Below are 21,414 nucleotides of genomic sequence, written 5' to 3'. Positions count from 1 at the left end.
GTGTGTTTTTATTTAATTTTTATTTTATGTGCATTAATGTGAAGGTGTCAGATCCCTTAGAATTTCTGTTACAGTTGTGAGTTGCCATGCAGGTGCTGGGTATTGAACCCGGGTCCTTTGGAAGAGCAGACAGTACTCTTAACCACTGAGCCATCTCTCCAGCCCCATGGGTGGGTTTTTTGAGATAGTTTTTCTTCAGATTCAGAAATCTGCCTGTCTCTGCCATCTGAGTGCTGGAATTAAAGGCATAAGCCACCACTCTCGGTGGGTGTTCTTATTATATGTGGGTATGTGCACCACTTGCATGTGTGGTCCTTGTGGAGGCCAGGGAAGGCATTGAATCTCTAATGAACTCTAATTATGGACTGTGAGCTGCCATTTATTTGGAACAGCAGCCAATACTCTGAACCACCTGTCAACTTCCTAATACCTGAAAATCATGATTTTTTTTTTTTTAATTTGCCTTTATTTTATGTGTATTGGTGTTTTGCCTGCATGTGTGTCTACGTGAGAGTGTCACATCTTGGAGTTACAGACAGTTGTGAGCTGCCATGTGGGTACTGGGATTTGAACCTGGGTCATCTGGAAGAGCAGTCAGTGCCCTTTACTGCTGAGCCATTTCTGGTCCCCGTGATTTTTTTTTTTTTCTTTATATGCATGAGTATTTTACCTGTGTGTATATCTCTTATGTGCAAACCTGTTGCTTGTGAAGGCAATTGGATCTTTTAGTACTGAAGTTATGGTTGCGTGTGAACTCTTGACATGTGGGTCTTAGGGAGTGAGCCTGTATTCCCTGGTTCTTAACCACTAAACCATCACTTCACCACCTCATGAGTGAGTGAGTTTGTTTCTTCTGTCTCTCATTCTCTTTTCTTCAGTAGGTTTTGGGTTTGTTTAATTTGAGACAAGGTTTCACACTTGGATGATAGCTTGGCCTTGAATACATGGTAATCTCTGGCCTTCCAGAAAGCTAGAAATGCCTTGCTTGCTTAAAAGTTAAGGAAAGCTGAGTGCGGTAGTGCACACATGTAATCCCAGCACTCAGGGAGGCAGAGGCAGTTGGATCTCTGAGTTCTGAGGCCATCCTGGTCTACAAAGTGAGTTTAGAACAGCCAAGGACACTCCATCTTTAAAAACCAGGGGAGGAAAAGTGTGGAAAAGTATAGAGAAAACTGTCCAGTTTAACGTGTAAGTAAGAAACAGATGTAAGTCAAGATACAATTTGCAACATAAAAATAGCGGGCTATAGCTCAGCTGATAAACCCTAGGCAGTATTGCCATGACAGCATAAACCGGATGTGATAGCCACAAAAGTTCAAGGTTGTAGAGCTAGATTGCAAGTTTTAGGCCAGCTTACATAATTAATATTATAAACATCACTAAAGTGTACTCACTCTACTCAAGAACTATATGTCTGTGCTTTTTTAAAGACCAATATTAAGACAAGCGAAACAAAAAATTTTGCTTCTGTTGCCTGGTTTGGAAAGTGTTGAAATGATGGATGAATCCAGTGGACCATATTTAGATGCAGTAAGTTGTGGTTTTTTTTTTTTTAACTTAAATTTAAGTAGTTTGATATAAATGATCAAGCAATAATCTGAACTTGAACAGGAAATAATTTAGTAACATCACCCCCACATGAAGTGAGGCCTTTAGAAATCACGCTTTTCATTCAGGATCAGGTGTGTACTTTTGTTCAAAATCAGAAGAAAAAAATACAGTGGCTTACTGTGAGGAATTCCCCCCCAAAAAAAATAAAAAAAGAATTATCACCAGAGAAAACAATTCAGTTTTTTTCAGCATAGTTTTTTTTTGCATGTCAAGATTATAGAGCCTGGTAGAAGAGAAAAATGTGCTCATATATACATTTGTTCTCCATCCTACCTGGGCTTTATATATTCTAGAATGTCAAAGTTTCTTTTTTCTTCTTTTTTTTTTTTTTTTCTAAAATTCACGTTTGATGTATTTGAGTCTAGTAATTTGATACAAGTCACAAGTTTTGTTTTCAGAGTTCACAAAAAAGTAAAGACAGTAAAACTAATTACACAAGCAGATGCTTTCCTTTTTTTTCCCCCATAGTAGTCACAAGATGTACACCATTTAAAATGGTTAGTCAGACTGATCTTGACAACTTAAACAGGAGAAGCAGAACAGTAGACATGTACTTAACGTGTTTGTTTTTATGTTAATAGACAGAAAATTCACAATTAAATGTCAAGATAAGTGGCATGGAAAGAAAATCAAGTGGAAAGAGAGACTCCATTTTGGCACATACAAAGGATAAAAAAGAAAATGTGAAACTGTCGGCCAAAGTATGTTTTCAAAAGTATATTTAGTAGAATTTTGACTAATATTAGCTAGCTCAAATACACAAAATTCTTATTTGGAATAAACGGCTATGAAAGCCTAAATAAATTTTGGCAGGATGATAGTTAAAGATGGGTGTTGTAGTGTGTGGATATAAGCCCAGAGTTATTCCTTAGTAATGGCAAACCTATAATGTTCTCTTTTTTATTTTCATGATTAGAAGAGACAAAAGGTCGAGTAAAGAATATAGTAATAATACATGACAATAATTTAGATGTCTTGGTTAGAACTTAGTTATATAGCTTAACAATTTTAAATAGAAATGTACTGTCTAGGTAAAACATGTATTAGAAGTAGGAGGAAGTGAAGGACATTTAATTTTTTTTTTTAATATTTAGTATTTATTTTGGTGAGAGGGTATCAGATCTACTGGAACTGGAGTTACAGATAGGTGTAAGCTGCCATGTGGGTGTAGGGAAATGAACCCAGATCCTCTGGGAGAGCAGCCATCTCTCCAGTCCTGGCTTTTAATTTCTTACTGTGAATATTGTATTGGATTTATTTATATACTTACAATTTTAGCAGTTGGTAGGCTGAGACCAGAGAATAAGTTCAGCCTACACTACATAAAGAGACCTTGTCTTCAAATGAAGAGGGGGTATAGATTTCATACTTTGTAATCACTATTGAAAAGTAATATTAAAAAAAAAATAATGCCAGAGTGTTAGAAAACATAAAAGAATTAGGAAATCATTTGGAAACTCATACATTTACTTTTAAAAAACCTACAGCTGAAACTAGAATCTTCATCTCCAAAAATAAAGAGTGGTAAGCTTTTGGAAGAGGAAAAGTCAACTGACTTTGTGTTCATACCTCCAGAAGGAAAAGAGGCTAAGGCAAGGATTCTGACTGAGCACCAGAAAGAAGTACTCAAGACAAAACGGTTTGTGGGCTTTTTTAATCTTGAGCTTTGTGCAGCTTTGTTGTGGACTAAGATTTGTGCTATAATTTTGTTAGTTTTTTTTGGTGTGCTGAAGAGATCATTCCTTGGACATTGTTATGGGAGGCAAGAGTTCTTCCATTAAAGCTCTGCTACACTAGCCTGAATATACTAAATTTTAATGGCAGATGATGGACTATATACATGATGACATTTCATAATATTTAAATTTACCCAGTAATGTGCCTAGTGTTTCTAAACTTTGTTTTACAGAGGTATATGTATATTGGAAGGGAAAGTAATTTCTTAGAGAAATTATAAGCTTTTATATGAATCATAAAATATAGTTTGATAGAATTATAATTTAACTTTTGATGGTAGAGTATGTATCACCAGGGTTTTGGAATTTTATATATAAGATTTTTTTTCTAGGTGTGATATTCCTGCCTTGTATAATAATCTGGATGTTTCACAAGACACCTTATTTTCTGCTCAGTTTAGTCAAGAAGAATCAATGTAAGTACAAAACCCCTATGACTAATTTTCTAATTATATAATTAAAATAATCTAATTTGTACAATTATTTATCTTAGGGAAAGCCTCACTTTAACTGAAAAACCGAAAGAAGATGCCAAGATAATTAAGGTATAAGCAATGTTTGAACTTTAGGGCTTTTATAACCATACATCTGTTATGAGAGCCTATGAATTACAAGGATGTAAATTATAAATGCTGTAAATCATTCATTAATTATTAAGGTGTATATTAATCTTCTAACTCTATAAACTGTACACTAACAGAATTATACATATGTATATATTTAGAATACACTTTGCATGATTTTGCAGTTAGAAAGGCATTATGTCATGTAGCCCAGGATGTCCTAGAGCTACTGTGAAGCTGTAGTTCCTCTTAGATGCCTGCTATTCTCCCTCTACCTCCCACCAGTCATGGCCTCCAATGTGGCTTTAACTGAAGGTGATCAGGGTAAAGCATGCTAACAGTTCTTTGCTGTTAATTTTTGAACATTCGCCGTATTTTTGGAAGTTAGTATCTTTTGATTTACCAGAGATTTAAGTTTCCATGAAAATCTTAAATTTACCACAATTTTATGTTTAACCTTTCCAAGAAAATAATGTTTTACTAAGTAATCTGTATGGTTTTGTGTAGGAAGAGAATGCCATTTTCATCAATCAAGATGCCCCGGAAAACTGTGGTATGGATGAGCATTCTAAAAAGGCTTCTTTACCAAGTGACTGTGGTTCTGTTGCGGAAACCAATCCAGAAGCGCTGAACACTGGTTTTGATGCTAGAAAAGACATGTTAATTTCATCAAAGATGTCAACTGAATGTTCATCTAGTACAGAAACTTTACTGTCAGTCAGCAGTAGTTCAGCTTCTAATGCCACTGTTTCTGGAACTTCTCCACAGCCTACGAGTAGGAGACAAACCTTTATTACTTTGGAGAAATTTGATGGTTCAGAAAATAGACCTTTTAGCCCATCCCCTTTGAATAACATGTCATCCACTGTTACAGTGAGAAATAACCAGGAAAACACAACTAAAACTGATTTGCCACCTAAAGCAAGGAAAAGAGAAGTGACTAACTCAAAATCTGATTCAGAAAAGTTAGTGAATGGAGGTAAGAAATCAGGCCGGAGATGGAATAAAGCTGAGCAGTCAGTTAATAAAAAGTCTAAACCTTCACTGAGATCTGATCAGGAAGAACATTCATTAGAAAATAGCCCTTCTGATTTGCTCAGTCAGGCAGAACATGTGTCAGAAAATTATGATCAACCTTCTGAAATTACACCAGAGCATGAAGATAGAGATTCTAAACCAACAGTAGAAAGTGCGTCTTTGGAAGACTCAACTACAGAAGAGAAAAACATAGGCATTAATATGGAATCTAAAGAAAATACGCTCCCAGTTGCAGCAGCAGATCAAATAGTAAGTGAAGACAATCAAGCTGCAGTAGCTCCAAATCTAAAAACACTCAGACGGTCTTCAAGGCGGCGTTCAGAAGTAGTGGAGTCTTTCACTGACAGCCAAGATAAAGAAAATGGTCAACAAAAAAAGGATAGACGGAAGGAAGAAGAAAAACCAGTTTCAAAGAGTCTGTTGCATATAAAAGATGACAAGTTGCCCAAGCAAAAGGTAATTGCTGAGCCATCTGTACAGGAAAATTTAACTGAAAATAGTTTACATGAGAAAATGTTAGGGGAACCCACTGGTAATGCTGAAATTGACCAAAAGAAAAGAAAACCAGATCTTGAGAATGTTAGTTCTGAGGGAGGCAGTACTCAGGACAAGTCATCTGAGAAACCTCTAAGAGGACGGACACGTTATCAAACAAGAAGAGCATCTCGTGGTTTGATTTCCAGTGTTGAAAACTCAGAATCTGATAGTTCTGAAGCAAAGGAAGAAGTTTCTAAAAAGAAACGATCTGGGAAATGGAAAAATAAAAGCAATGATAGTGTTGACATTGAAGAACAAGAAAAATTGGTTGAAGGCGAATGTATAAAAACTGCATATCAGACACATGATGGTCAGACTGTTCCTGAAGTAGATACAGATGCAATGACTCAGATTTGTGAAAAAAGTACAAATGATAATAGGGTAATCCTTCAGGGTTCTGGGTCTTCAGATTCACTGCAAGTTTCTGATATGCCAGTTACAGGTGAGGACAAAAGTAAGACTAGCAAATGTGTAGACAGTTCATTTTCAAGTCTGCCTGTGCCAGAAACAAATCTCAGAACTAGGAATGCCAGTAAGAGATTACATAAGCGGGATGCTGATAGCAATGTGAGAGAATGCTTAAAAACTGGGACACCAGACATCTCTGTGTCTCCTGAAAAATGCTCCCAAGGAGTTGAGTGCCAACACAAAAGAAGCAGGAGAGTCAGGAAATCTAAAAGTTGTGACTGCTGTGGGGGGAAATCACTGGAAAGGTCCTTTACTGGGATAAAAAACACAGAAAATTCTGCCATAAATAGCACAGAGACAAATAAGACAGATATGCAAGCACCCGAGACTTTATCTGAAACCTGTGAAGCTAGTGAGCACGCTGAACCAAAGTTGGTAGATGTACAGTCTATTGTGAATTTTCACTTGGGCCTTAAAGAAGAGAATGATACTACTGATGACTTAATTAAGTGTGAAACTGAATTGGAAGAAGAGAGTCAAAATTCTCTTCCATCTGAAGTAGTAAATATGAAAGAAACTTACAATGCTGATACTAGTGAAGCAGTATCTGAAATCCAAGAGCCATGTAATGAAAAATACAGTGCTGCCGAGGAACCATGCTTAGGTGATTCCAAGGACATTTCACAGAAATATCTTGTAGATAACAAAGTAGAAGGTCCAGAATCTGTTCTGAAAAGAGAGTCTGACATCAGTGATGTAGGGAGGGGATGCAAAGTAACACCTGGATCCAGTCCAGAGAGAGTTGAAACTATGGAATTAGATGTAGGAAATGACACGTTTGGAGATGCCATCTCTGAAGAGAAAAGTACCCAAATGGATATTTCTGTAGATGTGTCAACAGAGGAAGATAATAAAAAAGATGAATTTGAAGCAGTCACAAGTGAAGTGAATGCTGAATGCCTAGTCACTGAGGACTCTAATTCTGGTATGGGTCATCCTGATAATACCATATTTGCAAGCAAGAATGTTCAGACCGAGCATCCAGCAAGTGGGGAATTAGAAGGGAATAGCAATGAGCCTGATTCAGGATTGTGTGAGGAATTGAACAAAGAAATGGAAAGTGACAGAGCAGGAATAGTAGCTCAGGTGAAGACTGAAATTGACAGTGTCAGGGAAAAGGATAGGGACATGATTGCTAGCACCTCTAAATCTGAAGAAGCACTGATCAGAAGACAAGATGTCAACACAGAGAATTTTGTCAGTGACACAGTTGAAATGAATATGGAAGAAGGAAATGTTGATTACAAAACTGAAGCAAACATTGGATTTGAAACAAAATGTGGCAGTCAAACTGCAGTGGGAAATGATGCTCTGCAGGAAATTTGCCTTCCTTCAGAGAAAGTGGAGGAATTACCACAGTCTCTGATACCCGAAGTGGCTTCTGAACTGGTAGCAGAAAGCAATAATGCATCTCCTGAAAAATTAAGAGAGCTGGATTCCTCATTTGGATCAGCAAATGAAAGTCCTAGTGGTATGCAGGCACGCTGTGTCTGGTCACCTTTGGCTTCCCCATCTACAAGCATTTTAAAGAGAGGACTGAAAAGATCCCAAGAAGAGGAGATTTCATCACCTGTTAACAAGGTAGGAGAAATGACATTGACTGTAATGAATAGAATGTTTGCTTGTAATATGTGGTTGCTGGGACAGGGTATTAGGATCATGATCACTCACTATTTGCTGTGGTGGTCATGTAAAGGACCTGATACACTTGTGCACATGGGACATAATGATTGGGTCTCATTAGGATATTTCTCTTCGGTAATGCAATTTGTGAAACTAGATTTAAGAAGCCAGGCAGCACTGATTGCTGTTGATCAAAAAGTCTCAGCACTTATGTGTTCTTGGACGTATTAGCATAAAAATCATTCTAATTGCCAGGCATGGTGGCTCAAGCCTTCAAACCCAGCACTCTGGGAGGCAGAGGTAGGCAGATTGCTGTGAGTTCTAGGACAGCCAAGGCTACACAGAGAAACACTCTCTGACCCTCCCCCCCCAAAAAAAAAACATCATTCTGATTCAGATAAAATAATTTGTAACTCCCTCATTTCCCCTTTCCCATAATCCTTAACTCCCTTTTACTGGTTTGGAGATTGAATCCAGGGCCCCATTTATATATCACTGAGCCACTGGGGTTAACTGAGGTACATGCCACCAACTAGCTTTTCACTTGCTATTCTCAGGTTTTGTTCCTTGTGGAGGTTGGAATCCATTGCAAATATATGTGCAATCCATTGAATATATGCGGCACATGACACATGCTTTGTCACTGAGAGATTCCCAGGCCTCTTTAGAATTTTCTGAAGTCTGTCTCAATTGCACTGAACTATACACATGAAGCTTGAGGAAAAAAATGGATTATCTAGATAATTTACTTTAGTTCTTCGACTTTTCACTTATTTTGTTGAATGAATACATGAGAAAGATTTAACCTCTGGTTAACATAAACCATGCCCTCAGCTTAGTGACACATGTCCTAAAAAAGATGTCATGTTGATTTTTCATCTTAATTTTGAAATTGTATCAAATTGGATCCGATACTGTAGAATATATTATTATACATATGGATGCATACATGAACACGGCGCTTTGATCTTTGCCTTCAGCGAGCACTTATTTTTTCTTTTTAACCTTTTCTTGCTTGTGGGAATCTTTCTGTGTTGTCCAGGCTGACCTGTCACTCGTGTCTCAGCTAGTTAGGGGTATGATCTTGTGGCTTACCGTTGTTTTACAAATACTTTTTTTCTTTAGATTTGTTTTTACTGCTTTTAGAGTGAGTATATTAGGTTATGTGCTTGGGAATGCTGGTGCCTTTTGAAACCAGAGGCATCAACTTATAGGCAGTTGTTAGGTGCTTGTGTTGCTGGAACCTTGGTTTTTGGAGACCGGTCTTTTCTGTGTATTCCTGGCTGTTCTGGAACTCATTCTGTAGACCAGTCTGGCCTCAGACTCACTCACCTTCTTCTGCCTCTAGAAGTGCTGGGATTAAAGGCATGTATGTACCACCACTGCCCAGCGCCAGTATGACTCTTAATTGTTGAGTCTGCTCTCTAGCCTTAGTTTTACAACCTGTGAAGATACATTCAAAATGCTTCTGAGGGGCCTGGAGAGATGGCTCAGCGGTTAAGGGCACTGACTGCTCTTCCAGAAGACTTGGGTTCAAATCCCAGCACCCACATGGCAGCTCACAACTCTCTAACTCCAAGATATGACATTCTCACACAGACATAATATGCAAGCAAAACACCAATACACATAAAATAAAATGTAAATGAATTTAAAAAAAGGAAATTACTGAGACTTCAGAAATGAATTCACTGAGGAAGATGTAACAGCTCTTGTTTGTTTGCTTATTTGTTTGTTTTTATGACAGAGCCCCCCCTATGCAACCCAGGCTTGGCTGGAGTTCACATCTTGGCAGCTATAAGCCTTTCTTTTTCTTTCTTTTTTTTTTTTTTAGAAAACAGGGTTTGTGGGCTACAAAGGGTAGTGGGCAGTAAGGCATTAATAAGATGAGACACTTGGAATTCATGATTTGCTGCAGAATTCTTCAGATGGCACATACAACTTAATTAGCTATTACTGTTGGTAGGAACTTAAAAGTTTTGTTGTCTCTTGTTTTGGTTTTTTGAAGATAGGCTCTATCTAGATGTATACTCCTGGATTTCCTGGAACTCCCCGAGAGCCTCCTGCGAGCTGCAATTAAGGTTTTGTTAGTTATACAATAAGGCAGATTTGGTGTCTTTGTAGATAAAATAGGATAACATTTTTCTATGGCAGATACTTTAGACAATATGGAATGATATTAATAGCTATGAATTCTCAGTTATGTATTTATAGCTAATAGCTTACTATGAACCTATCGTAGACCTTTTGAAACCAAATTAGCCACAGCTAGGTTAAAATAGATAAAAATTGCTACCTTAGAGTCACGATGCTTGTATTGCCTTCAAAGAGTTTAGAGCAGGGTCTAGGGAGATAGCTTTGTTGGTAAAGTGTTTGCAAGGCCAGCATGAGGACCTGGGGGTCAATTTCTAGAACCAAGGTAAAAAATCCTGGGCTTGGTGGCATGTGCTGCTAATCTCAATGTTGTGGAGGCAGAGATAAACATAATTCTGCGATTGTAGGCTCAGTAAGCCAATTCAGGGAGTTGCAGGAGAGGAACCATCACACAAAAATAAGTTGTACAACACTTGAGAATGACTCTTTCCTTTCAAAGTTGTCCTCTGACTTTCCCATGCCCACATGTACCTGTGTACACACAAACATACACATTAATGAACAAGTTTACGACAGTGTTTAATATATACCAGAAGCCATTTATTACTGTCTCTAGTTGATATGTAAATCCATTGGTTAACTAAAATCAAATTATACAGGACTTTTTAAGAGATTATTAGGTAATGGAAGGTTGTCTGCCAAGCCAGTGCTCCTGGTGAGACCAGAAGAGGGTACATCAGATATCTTGGAAGTAGAGATAACTCGGTTCTAGGATTTGAACTCTAGCTATTATAGTTAGGCAGCTGGTATTTTTTAATACCCAAGCTGTCTCTGTAGCACTTGTTTTTTAAATCTGAAGTCTCACTGAGTAAGCCCAGACTGGTCTCAATTTAGTGATCTTCTGCCTCAAGCTCCTGATTGCTGGGATTACAGGTGTGCACCACTTTGTTTTTTAATAGGGTCTCACTATGTAGCCCTGACTGATAGAACTTGGAAATCTATACTATGTAGACCAGGCTGGCCTCAAACTCACAGAAATCTACCTGCCTCCTGAGTATTGGGATTGAAGGTGTGCACCATCACACCTTTCATATTGTACACTGTTAACTTAGTTTCAGTCACTGCAGAAGTAGTGTAGTATATAATTAGATCGAACTGTTAATACTGCAATATCTAAGAAATGGAACAGCTGTGCAGGAGGGTTCTAGTGAAATAAGCTTGGAAACACTTACTTTTGCACAAACTCAACATAGTAGGTAGAGTTTTGTCTTAATGAAGACTTGTCCTGTACTTTCAGGTTAGACGTGTCTCATTTGCAGATCCAATATATCAAGCAGGATTGGCAGATGACATTGATAGGCGCTGCTCTGTTGTTAGGTCTCATTCTTCAAATAGCTCTCCCATAATAAAAAGTGTTAAAACTTCACCTACTTCACACTCTAAGGTAAGCTATGGACTTTAAAACATGCATATGATTGTATATAAACTTGTGTTTAAAGATTAAGAAGCAGACTGCTTTGCTTTGGTTATATTGCTTTTCATGGAGAGAGGCTAATCCCCATCAGCTGTCTCTCAGGTAAATTAATAGTTTATCCTATTCCATTTTTACTTCCTAAAATTGTACAATTGATTTTATTTGCATAGTTTAAGTTGTAACATTATAGTTTTCTGGGGTTCTGAGTGTTTTTTTTTTTTTTCTCTCTCTCTCTACTTATATCTAGCATAATACCACTACAACCAAAGGATTTCTGTCCCCAGGATCACAGAGCTCTAAGTTTAAGAGCTCAAAGAAGTGTTTAGTAAGAAGTGCTTTAGTTTTTATGTAACTTTATACTTTCAGGTTTAGTCCTGTAACCTCTACCTAATAGCTTTTGAAATTTATTTTAAGATTACAGAAATGGCCAAAGAATCAATGCTTTCCCCAACAGAAAGCGTTTACCCAGCTTTGGTAAACTGTGCAGCATCAGTCGACATTATTTTACCTCAAATTACATCAAACATGTGGTAAGTGGTTATTTAAGCTGATGGTTCATATTCTGAGGTGTAAGGGTTTGCTTTTCATCTTTATTTTGAGGAATAGTTTTTCTAAGATTTCCCAGTTAGAGGAGAGAGTCCATCTCATAAGGAAGCTGAGGCAGGATTACCAGTCATGGCTTGCTTGGGATGCAGTTTTAGTTTTCTGCAGTAACAATGGAGTAATCTGGGGCTAAGAGTTGGAAGAGTGCTTCAATTAAATCTTGTTTGATTGTGTTATGAGTCTTAGAAATATAATTAGCATCTTGAATTTATTCACGTTTTGCCTGCATGTGTGTCTGTATACTATGTGAGGCCGGTACCTCTGGAGGCCAGAAGGTCTCACATCCCTTAAAACTGGAATAAAAGATGGATTACCCATGAACTGTCCCAAGGGTAATGGAAATTGATTCTGAGTCCCTTGGAAGTTCAACAAGTGCTCTTAAGCACTGAGCTATCTCTTCAATCCCATATTCCCAAATCTTTAAGAGAACTGTTACATATTGTTTGAGAAACAGATAATTTCTTTTATTTCTAGCTTGATCAGTCAGAGAGCATAATTACTCAGTAAGACTGAGTAATTACATTCCTTATATTCATCTCAAGAGAATTGTGTCAGACATGCACATAGAAGTTAGCAGGAAGTTACATTTTAAAGGGCCTGGGAATAGGATAAGATTTTTAAAACAAAAACAGCATACAACTGATGAAGGCGCCATAAAAACAGGAGTTTCTATTCCAAATGTGCCTGTCTCTGTATAAACACAACAGATATCATCTATGCTGTTATTAAAGTGTAGAATATAGAGGGGAATAGTTTTATTTTCACTTTCTTTAATCCAGGTACCTCTTAGGATCCAAATATTATTTTAAATCACCAGATATTTGCTTATCACACTATGTGGGCTACGTGAACTATATATATACTCTGTTTAAGTGGAGAAGAGCTCACAGATACTTTATCAGTAAAAGCATAATTATGTTTTCCTTTTTCTTTTCAAAAGGGCAAGAGGTCTAGGACAGTTAATCAGAGCCAAGAATATAAAAACAATTGGCGATTTGAGTACGCTTACGGCATCTGAAATAAAAACTCTTCCTATTCGCTCTCCAAAGGTGTTTAATGTAAAAAAGGCTCTCAGAGTGTACCATGAGCAACAGGTAAAAACTTGTCTTTTAACGTCACCTAAATTTAAGTGTTTTTCCTCTGTGTATGTCTGGGTGCCACTTGTGTACAGTGCTTACAGAGACCAGAGAGGACTTGGAACTGGGGTTACAGATGTTTGAGCAGCTGTGTGACAAACAGCTGTGTGAGAGCTGAGAAACAAACCTAGGCTGTCTGGAAGAGCAGCCTTAACTGCTCTTAGCTGCTCAGCTATCTCCAGTAAGAGTCATATTTTAATAAATGATCCAGTTCGAAGTTAGGATTTGCGTCTTAGTACTTAGGAAGCTGAGACAGTTGGATCAACACTTCTTGAGTACAGTCTGGGCCATAGCAAGACCTTGCCTTTAAAAAAAGAGACAAGGACAGGCAGACAAACAGCAAAAAGTATTCTACCAACATAATAACAAAAGCTTTTATCTTGTCTGTTATTTAAAACTTCTGTATCCTCCTGGGAAATTTGTTCATTTATTCTGTTTTTATGTATTCTGGATTTTTTTTAAATCTGTCATCTAATGTCTTTTCTCCCTTTTCATTTCCAGCAACTGGTGGCTCTTAGGGATAGTATTCCTAAAACCTAGGTGCTCATATCCAAATGTGTCTTAAGACTACAGCAGATTTATGCATTACAGTTCTTTTTTTTTAATGTGTGTTTGAGATATCAATCTTTAACTTATATATGGCATGTATGTGACTTTTCTTATTCTTCCTGTCCACATTATATATGAACATCCTGGGACAGGTTTTAGATTATAACCTCTCGTGAAAGTGTTTACAGAAAATATTTTTATGCAATATAAGGGATCGTGCCCTGTCCTGAAACCCATTCAGAGAGCTATTCATTGAAAGTATTAGAAATTGTTGATAAGTGAAAAATGTTGAGGATGAAAACCACTGTCAGTCAGGATTTTCCAAAGTGTGGTTTGCCATCTATTCAGAATATGAACTGTATTCTTGAAATAACTTTTTTTTTTTCCTGATACTTAAAAACATGTGCTGACGTGGTAATTGAATAAAAGCAAAACCCAGAAGCTGTACTATTAATTTACAATCTTACAGGTGGAATTTTTGAAATATTTTCTCATTTTTAAAAGATTACTCTTTTCTTTTTTTAAATTTATGTGTGATTGCCCACGTGTACCACATGCATGCAGAACTTCATGGAAGCCAAGAGTGTCTTAGCCTTTGGAACTGGACACTACAAGCATGTTCTGTGCAAAAGTGTATTTATTAATTTATGTGCACACACATAATTATTCTACATGACTAAGTCAGTAAAAATGCTCTAATGGTAATACCTTTATCAAAGGTGGCCCATATAGGCCCATTCTTTTTGTTTTTGTTTTTGTTTTTTTTTTTCCTTTTGAAACAAGGTCTCACTATGTGCTCTTGCAGTCCTGGAAATCACTATGCAGACGCCTATCCTTAAACTCAAAGAGATCCTCCTGACTCAGCTTTCTTCGTGCTCAGATTTAAAGCATATACCATCATGGTTGGCTTTCCATTATATTTTTTAACTATTGCTAATAGGCTGTAGCTGTGAACATTTTATTTATGTATTTAGATGTATGCTAAAATGTTTCTTGCTTACGTGTACATTTCTAAATAACTCTAATAATATTTTGTTCACATTTAAGCAAAATTGACCCATGCAGTCTGTAGATAATGACTAAGTATATTAGATTTATTTCATTCTAGGTTTAATATTTAATCTTACTCTCTTTATAGCTGAGTGGTATTTTATGGATAAAACACATTTTGTTTATCCATTCCTTAATTGATGGGCTTATGGGTTGCTTTTATCCTTTGGTTTTCATAAGAAATCCTTCAGGTTTTTATGTGGTCATATTTTCATTTCATTTGTGCCATTGTGTACAGGATTGTTGAGTCGTGACAAGTTTTTAAATAGTCTTAAGTTTTAAACAGTGGTCCATGAAACCTGGGATGCCTTATGAGAGTTTTATTTTGGTTTTGGCCCTTGGCTAGGACCCCATGCTTGCTGAGCATTGCTCTACCAGTGAGCTGTCTATAGCTTTTGAAAATAAAAGCCACTGATTATTTAACCACAGTAATTTATACTGAGAGTTGCCTTTTCCACAGTTCTGAACTTGGGAAATTATATCAATTACTATTACTATGTTTTCTAAGAAGTTATATAATAAATTTCTAGCTCCCTTTGAAGAAATGCTTTGGGCAGTGTCTCTCTGTGTAGCCCTGGCTGGCCTGCATTTGTTTCCAGGGCGTCTTGGATTACAGAATTTCTCCACCATGCCTATTTTGATACTCTTTTTGTAGTTGTAGTTTTGGTGATGTGTTTTTTTTTTTTTCTAAGACTGAGTTGATTATTGACTTTGGGGCATCTCCTGTCATTCCTGATAAAAATAAATTTTTGTTATTTCTGTTACTGTTGTAAATGTATCATCAAGATGAAATCTCGTGGACTTGAAGAGATTCCAGTTTTTGATATTTCTGAGAAGGCGGTAAATGGAGCAGAGAGCAAGACCCTCTCCACTGATGAAGAAAGGCTTGCCTCAGGTATGCTAGCCAAGCCCAGTAGTTTCATTTTTAATATGACCTGTCTTGAAAAACTTAACTAGTTGTTTTGTGTTGGTTGGTTGGTTTTTTGAGATAGTTTCTCTGTGTAGACTTGGCTGCCCTGGAGGATGGCCTTGAACTCACAGAGATCTACCTGCCTCTGCCTCCCTGAGTACTGGGATTAAGTTGTACCCTAACCACACCTGGCTTGCTTTTAGTTTTAATTGACCACAACTGTTAATTTACCTATCCCCCACCCTCACCCCTGCCAAGTTCATTGGGGGGACCTGTTAATTTTAGGTGTGTCAACCTGGTTTTCTCTAAGTAGTATACAGTCCATCAAGGTGATACAGACGTTGACATTTTGTTCAGTTATATTATGCACAGAGTAACAAATTGTGGCAGATTTTTCTGGCATTGTTTTCCTGAGCAAGTGTGTGTACCTCAGCCCATTTCCTCTCCTTTTCAGTTTGATAGGAGATACAGATGATTTTTTAAAACTGGTTATATTTAGTTTTTTATTTATTTTTTTGTTGTTGTTGTTGTTTTCTAGATTTGATTGATCCTGTGACTTTAGATAACCCATTGTCTAAAAATCTTGTGGCACAAATTAGTGCTCTTGCTCTTCAGCTGGATTCAGAAGACCTCTACAGTTACTCTGGAAGCCAGCTATTTGAAATGCATGAGAAACTTGGTACCATGGCAAACTCTATAATAAGAAATCTACAGTCACGCTGGAGATCATGCCCATGAAGATTCTTAGTATTGTAAGAGAAATGTAAAGTTTTTTCACCAGATTTTATTTTTTTGTTTTTAGAAAAGTCTGCACCATTTAAAGAGGAAACTTTGTAAAGTTGATAAAATAATCAAATCCTAAAAGGCAGTGAATTACTAGGTCAGTTTTATACATTCATTAATGAAGATCTTTTCTCTCCTGTATTTTCTTGGCCAGTACATAGTTTTTAAAGAGATTTAAATGTTACTGAAACTTGAAAGCAAACAAAATACACATACGTTTTTTTAATACTTCAACTCATGCATATTTTTTGGTGTAGCTCATACAAATTATTTTAATTAAGATAGAAAAGTTTTATTTACACTATTTTGAATTGATAGAGGTGTTTATACTCTTTGAAAGTATTTATATTTGTTGTGCCTGGTGCAACACCTGTACTGAGATGCAGAAGAATGAGAGCATTTCCTGAAGGTGACAGCTGTAGAGAACTTCTGAGAGAAATACCAAATTTCAACTTGTTGGGCGCTAAAAAAATAATGCTTAATTCACTGAGATTCCATTCATTCGGCATTGACAAGTATTTATGCAGCAGCATTTGCCTGTGAAAATGTGCTCTTATGAGGTATAGTGTTCACTCTTAAATGCATGACTGTTTGTACATTATGTATAAAAGAATGTTTTTTAATTTATAAAGTTCAGCCTTCATTAATTGCATGAGTTTTTCTGCAGCTTCTTGTGAATATGATTGTTTTGTTTAATAGAAATATTTGTATATATTTAATATTAAAATATCCATATGGATAGTAAAAGTAGTTCATGGACTTATTATGGATATTTGTAGGAGTCAATCTACAAATAAAGCAACAGATAGTTTTGTATTTAGTTAAAACATGAGTTTATTTTCTAAAGTGTCCAGAATAATTAAAATTATTGGAACCAGAAAATGTTACATGCTGCAACTTTTTTTTTTTTTTTTTTTTTTCCTCCTTTTTGTTTTTCTTTTGGTTTGGAAGAGGATTCCAGCCACTAGAAAATGTGCCTCATATGTTTCTTCTTAATGGAGAGTTAGCCTGGGCATTTTCATTGCAGGTTGTACTATAAAACGTCTGTAGAGATACCTGGTTTTTCACATACATTGAAAACTAAACTTGAAGTTGGAAACTGCCCTTTTAAAATGTATGTTTGTCTAGTTAAAAAAACAAACAAACAGGATATATAATTAAACCATTTGTAAATTTTACCAAGTAGTTAGTATTTGACTTCACATATTTGTTTTGTGTTTTTGTTGTTTTGTTTTGTGATAAGGTCTCTATATATATCCAGGCTGGTTTTGAGCTTTTATGATCCTCCTGGATTCAGAGTTCTAGGATTGCAGGTATTTTGCTACTATGCCTGGCTGTGTTTTATGTTTTCCCAAAAGATAGATTTTATTTCATTTCTGAATAAAAGTCAGTCAGTGATCTTCGTTTCAAACTTAGTTTATTCCCTGCTTAAAAAGACAAAGCAATTGTAAAGCTAGTTCCTTTTGTAGTTTTGTAGTTTTTCCAGCAGTGATATACGTGCTGTCCCTAGGAAATGAAGTTGGTATCATTTTTCATAATCATAGTTCATTACAGATATTTTTGGAACTAAATATATTTATCTACAGAGGGTCCTAAGAATTCTGGAATTGTTAGACTAAAGACTTAGGAGTCAATGACTAATGAGAAAAACACTAGTTTTTAAAAACATTAATAATCATGGTTTGTATTGACTGTAGCTCTAATTAAGTATTGGGATGTGTATGAATATTCAGTGAGCAGGAATGATTAGTCAGGAGTATGTGGGGTGAATGAGTGTTCATTGTACAAACTGCATTCTTTATCTCTTGTCTACTCACTTGTTGGCACAGCAAAGTTCTTAGGAAGCTCAGAGTTTAGCAGGAAATATGACCAAAACAGTTGCTTAAATTTCTGAATTTAATAAAAGCACAGATCTTAGTGAAGTCACAGTTCAATGAGGCTGTGTTTTAAAATATAATTGATACTATAGGTCAGCTTATTGAATTTTTATTGTTCTTAAGGTTATAGAAAAGTAGGGCTGAGTCACCTTATTTTCAGTATTTCTGGCCTAACCTTTTTTTTTTTTTTTCAAACTTTTATGTCAGTATTTCTGAGTTGTCTACAATGTATCATTTACTATTACATGGAATTCCCCCTTTTCTCAGATCTTTTTTAATAGTTTTTTTTTTAAAGCATGTTGCATTCAAATGTGATGCCTTAATTGTTGTATGTTTTTAAACAAAAATTAAAGAGTTGAAATAATAGTGCTTTCTAACAAACCTGTTTATGGCTTGAGTTCCATCCCTGTGTTCCATGTGGTAGAAGGAGAGTGGTCCTTTGACCTCTGTATGTACATAGTGCACACATGTGCATAGATAACAAATAATATGTAATTTAAAATTTTTTTCTGTTCATGAGTGTTTTGCCTGAATGTAGATATATGTGTACCATGTACATGCCTGGTTCAGTAACAACATTCAGAGTTATAGACAGGTGTGAGCTACCTTGAGGGTACTGGAATCAAACCCAAGTTTTCTGAAAGGGCTGTTAACTGCTAAGCCATCTTAATCTTTTTCTTCTTTTTTTAAGAAGCTATAAATTGTATAATTTTTCATGTCTATGAATGTGGATTTTCATGTTCAAACTTAGTTTATTACTAAAGATGTCCTTTTGTTTCAGCAAGTTAAACTATTCCTGAGACTGCAGGATCTTTCATTGCATTTCAAATAGTGGGTGATGAGTCCAATTAATCAGGTTAATAATACAGTTTGTCAATAGAATTTAAATCTAAAGATTATAGGCACAGTTGTCAAATGACTTTGCTTTAGGACTCTGTTTTCTTGTACAACTCAACGTTAGCCAGAAATTTACTCATATATTTAAGGGTCATTAGAATGTCAGTCATGTTAATAATTGTATGCGAATATGGTGGCTTGTAACTGTAATTCCAGTACCTGGGAGGCTGAGGAAGATAATTGCTTTGTGCTAAGTCCAACCTGGTCTACAATATAAGAACCTGTTTAAAACCCAAAAATCTGGGGGAAGCAGGTCTTGATATATACATACATCGATGTTAAGTTCTGCAAATATTAATTAGTTGGAATATTTTGTTTGGTTTAAGATAAAGTTATTAAAATAATAAAGTTGATTCTGAAATCAATGAAAATACTTAACAGTGTCTATTACTGGCAATGCGTCCAGCTTTGACTGAGATGGTTCAGGTTTGTTTCATTTTTGATTATTTGTTGTTGATTTCAGAGGAAGCTTGTCAGTATAGCAGGCTATCCAACAGCAGTTGTGGCCATTATTGGGGTGACACCTGGCTGGAGCAGAAGCCTGTGTTCATTACTGAAACTCTAGCTCAGACTGGCCTGGGACTCAGTATGTAGATTATTTATTCTCAAACAGATGACAACCCTCTTGCTTCAGCCTCCCAAATGTTTTGATTATAGGTATGGTAATGGATTCCACAGGTTCTGATCATTCAGTTAAAGGTTATATGTGTTATGTGCCTGGTTTATGTATTACTGTCGAAGTATTCATTAAAGTCCATGTCCTTCAAGTTTAAGGGTAACTACTTTATAAAAGTGCTCTTACTAGCTATGCAACTTCACTGGGTTCTTAAATGGTAAATGTTACAATTTTGTCAAAACATTTTTTTCTTTATAAACTGAACCTTCAATTAAAAGAAGATACGACCTGAGTTGTAGGTGTTTTCATGTTCCTGGAAAGTACCAGTAGTATACATGTTGTGGCCTTTTATGTGATAGGAAAATTCAGGCATCATTTTTAATTGCTGTGGTCAAAAAGAACAGCCTCTTCTGTGTTCCTTTTATGCTTCAGTTATAGCAGAGGGAAATGTTCTTTGCTGATTTGTAATTCAGTATAGAACTAACTCTAACATTAAACAGAGATGCTTTTTAATGCACAGGGAAGTGATACAACAGAGGGAAATAGAGCTGAGTTTGTTTTTGCAACAGTCTTTAGCCCCAGCTGGTATGGAACTTACTTTATTGCCAGGGTTGGCCCCAAAGTCCTCCATCCTCAACACCCACCCTTACCCCCAACCCCAATTTTTTTGAGACCTGGCTCCTGATATAGATCAGGCTGCCCTGTTGCAGAGATCTGCTTGCCTCCAACTTCCCAGTGTAGGTAGGCATTAACAGTGTGTATGTGCTACTATTTGATACCCGCTTAGTCAAAAATTTGATGATAAAACCATTTGGTGTAAGGACAGTCAATTGTGTATTTTGAAAACAGCTTTTTTTTTTTTAATAATACATAACATTATATATACATATTTTAAAATATACTTTAAATGTGTGGAACTTTGTTTTCACAATTAACATAAGTGATTATTTTAAAATACACAGTCAAGGGTTGTTTTGGCTTGTGTCTGTAATCCTAGCTTTGGAAGATAGAGACGGTAGCAAGACTCAAGGCTATAAGAGACAGACCCTCTTTTGACAAATATAACAAAACATTTGTTCAGTACTCTACCTATATTCCCTGCAGTTGATGTCTAACTGAAAGGAAGCCTTGGTTCTTGCTCAATATGATAATGTCATGAAACAAACAAACTTTAGTTTAATAAGAATCCAAAGCATTTTATTTTTTTATAGAGTAAGAATTTTCTAAGGAGAAACCAAAATTGCGTATGGAAAGTAGAGTATAGTAGGATGGATAACCTAGTCGTTACAGCAGGGAGCAAACGATGCCTTACTTCCAGTCTTGTGTGTGGGTGTTGGTGTTTTGCTTGCTTTTACATCTGCAACATGTGCATGAAGTGCCAGCAGAGGCCAGAAGAGAGGACATATCTTCTGGCATTAGAGTTAGAGATGGTTTTGGAGCTGGCATATGGTATGGGTACTGGGAGTTGATCCTGGATACTCTAGAGTGGCCTTTGCTCTTAGTCACTGAGCCATCTTTCCAGTCTCATTTCCTCTTCTGTGTTTAAAATTTTGGGGGAAGAATTTTTTAAAGTATTTGAAGCAGATGAAAAAAAAAAAAAAAATCCTTGTTATCCAGAAATAGTTGTATTGTGGCAATCAGGGTGTGTTTGGCTGCTTTCCTATTTTGCTGCCCTTAATCAAAGTTTAGTCATGTTCTCAGAGTATATTTGATGAGTTTTTCTAATTTTAAATTAATATATAACAGAAATACCTACTAATTTTATTATTAACTATACTAGGAAATAAGAAGTAAGGGCACTATTTTGCGAAGTCGTGTTAACAGTCAGCAGACAGCCTTACTGTGTTGG

The 21,414-nt window shown here is 36.3% G+C and overlaps 1 protein-coding gene across 2 annotated transcripts in view; it reads left to right on the top strand.

Moving 5' to 3' along the window:
- The window catches only part of Rif1 (replication timing regulatory factor 1), a 57,105-nt gene extending 37,332 nt beyond the window's left edge, over window positions 1–19,773 (top strand). For both annotated transcript variants that reach the window (XM_055600382.1, XM_055600381.1), the window contains exons 24-35: window positions 1,431–1,530; window positions 2,193–2,312; window positions 3,099–3,250; window positions 3,680–3,763; window positions 3,841–3,892; window positions 4,418–7,534; window positions 10,968–11,114; window positions 11,392–11,469; window positions 11,559–11,674; window positions 12,688–12,841; window positions 15,269–15,377; window positions 15,931–19,773. In XM_055600382.1, the coding sequence (XP_055456357.1) occupies window positions 1,431–1,530; window positions 2,193–2,312; window positions 3,099–3,250; window positions 3,680–3,763; window positions 3,841–3,892; window positions 4,418–7,534; window positions 10,968–11,114; window positions 11,392–11,469; window positions 11,559–11,674; window positions 12,688–12,841; window positions 15,269–15,377; window positions 15,931–16,130 (4,429 nt within the window). In that variant the 3' untranslated portion in view covers window positions 16,131–19,773. The remainder of the gene's footprint in view (window positions 1–1,430; window positions 1,531–2,192; window positions 2,313–3,098; window positions 3,251–3,679; window positions 3,764–3,840; window positions 3,893–4,417; window positions 7,535–10,967; window positions 11,115–11,391; window positions 11,470–11,558; window positions 11,675–12,687; window positions 12,842–15,268; window positions 15,378–15,930) is intronic.
- The last annotated feature ends 1,641 nt before the right edge of the window (window positions 19,774–21,414 follow it).

Source organism: Psammomys obesus, unplaced genomic scaffold, assembly GCF_907164565.1.
Source record: "Psammomys obesus unplaced genomic scaffold, mPsaObe1.curated_primary_1811, whole genome shotgun sequence".
Lineage (NCBI taxonomy): Eukaryota > Metazoa > Chordata > Mammalia > Rodentia > Muridae > Psammomys > Psammomys obesus.
Note: the sequence above shows the minus strand (reverse complement) of the source record. Positions and strands in the feature narration are given on the sequence as shown.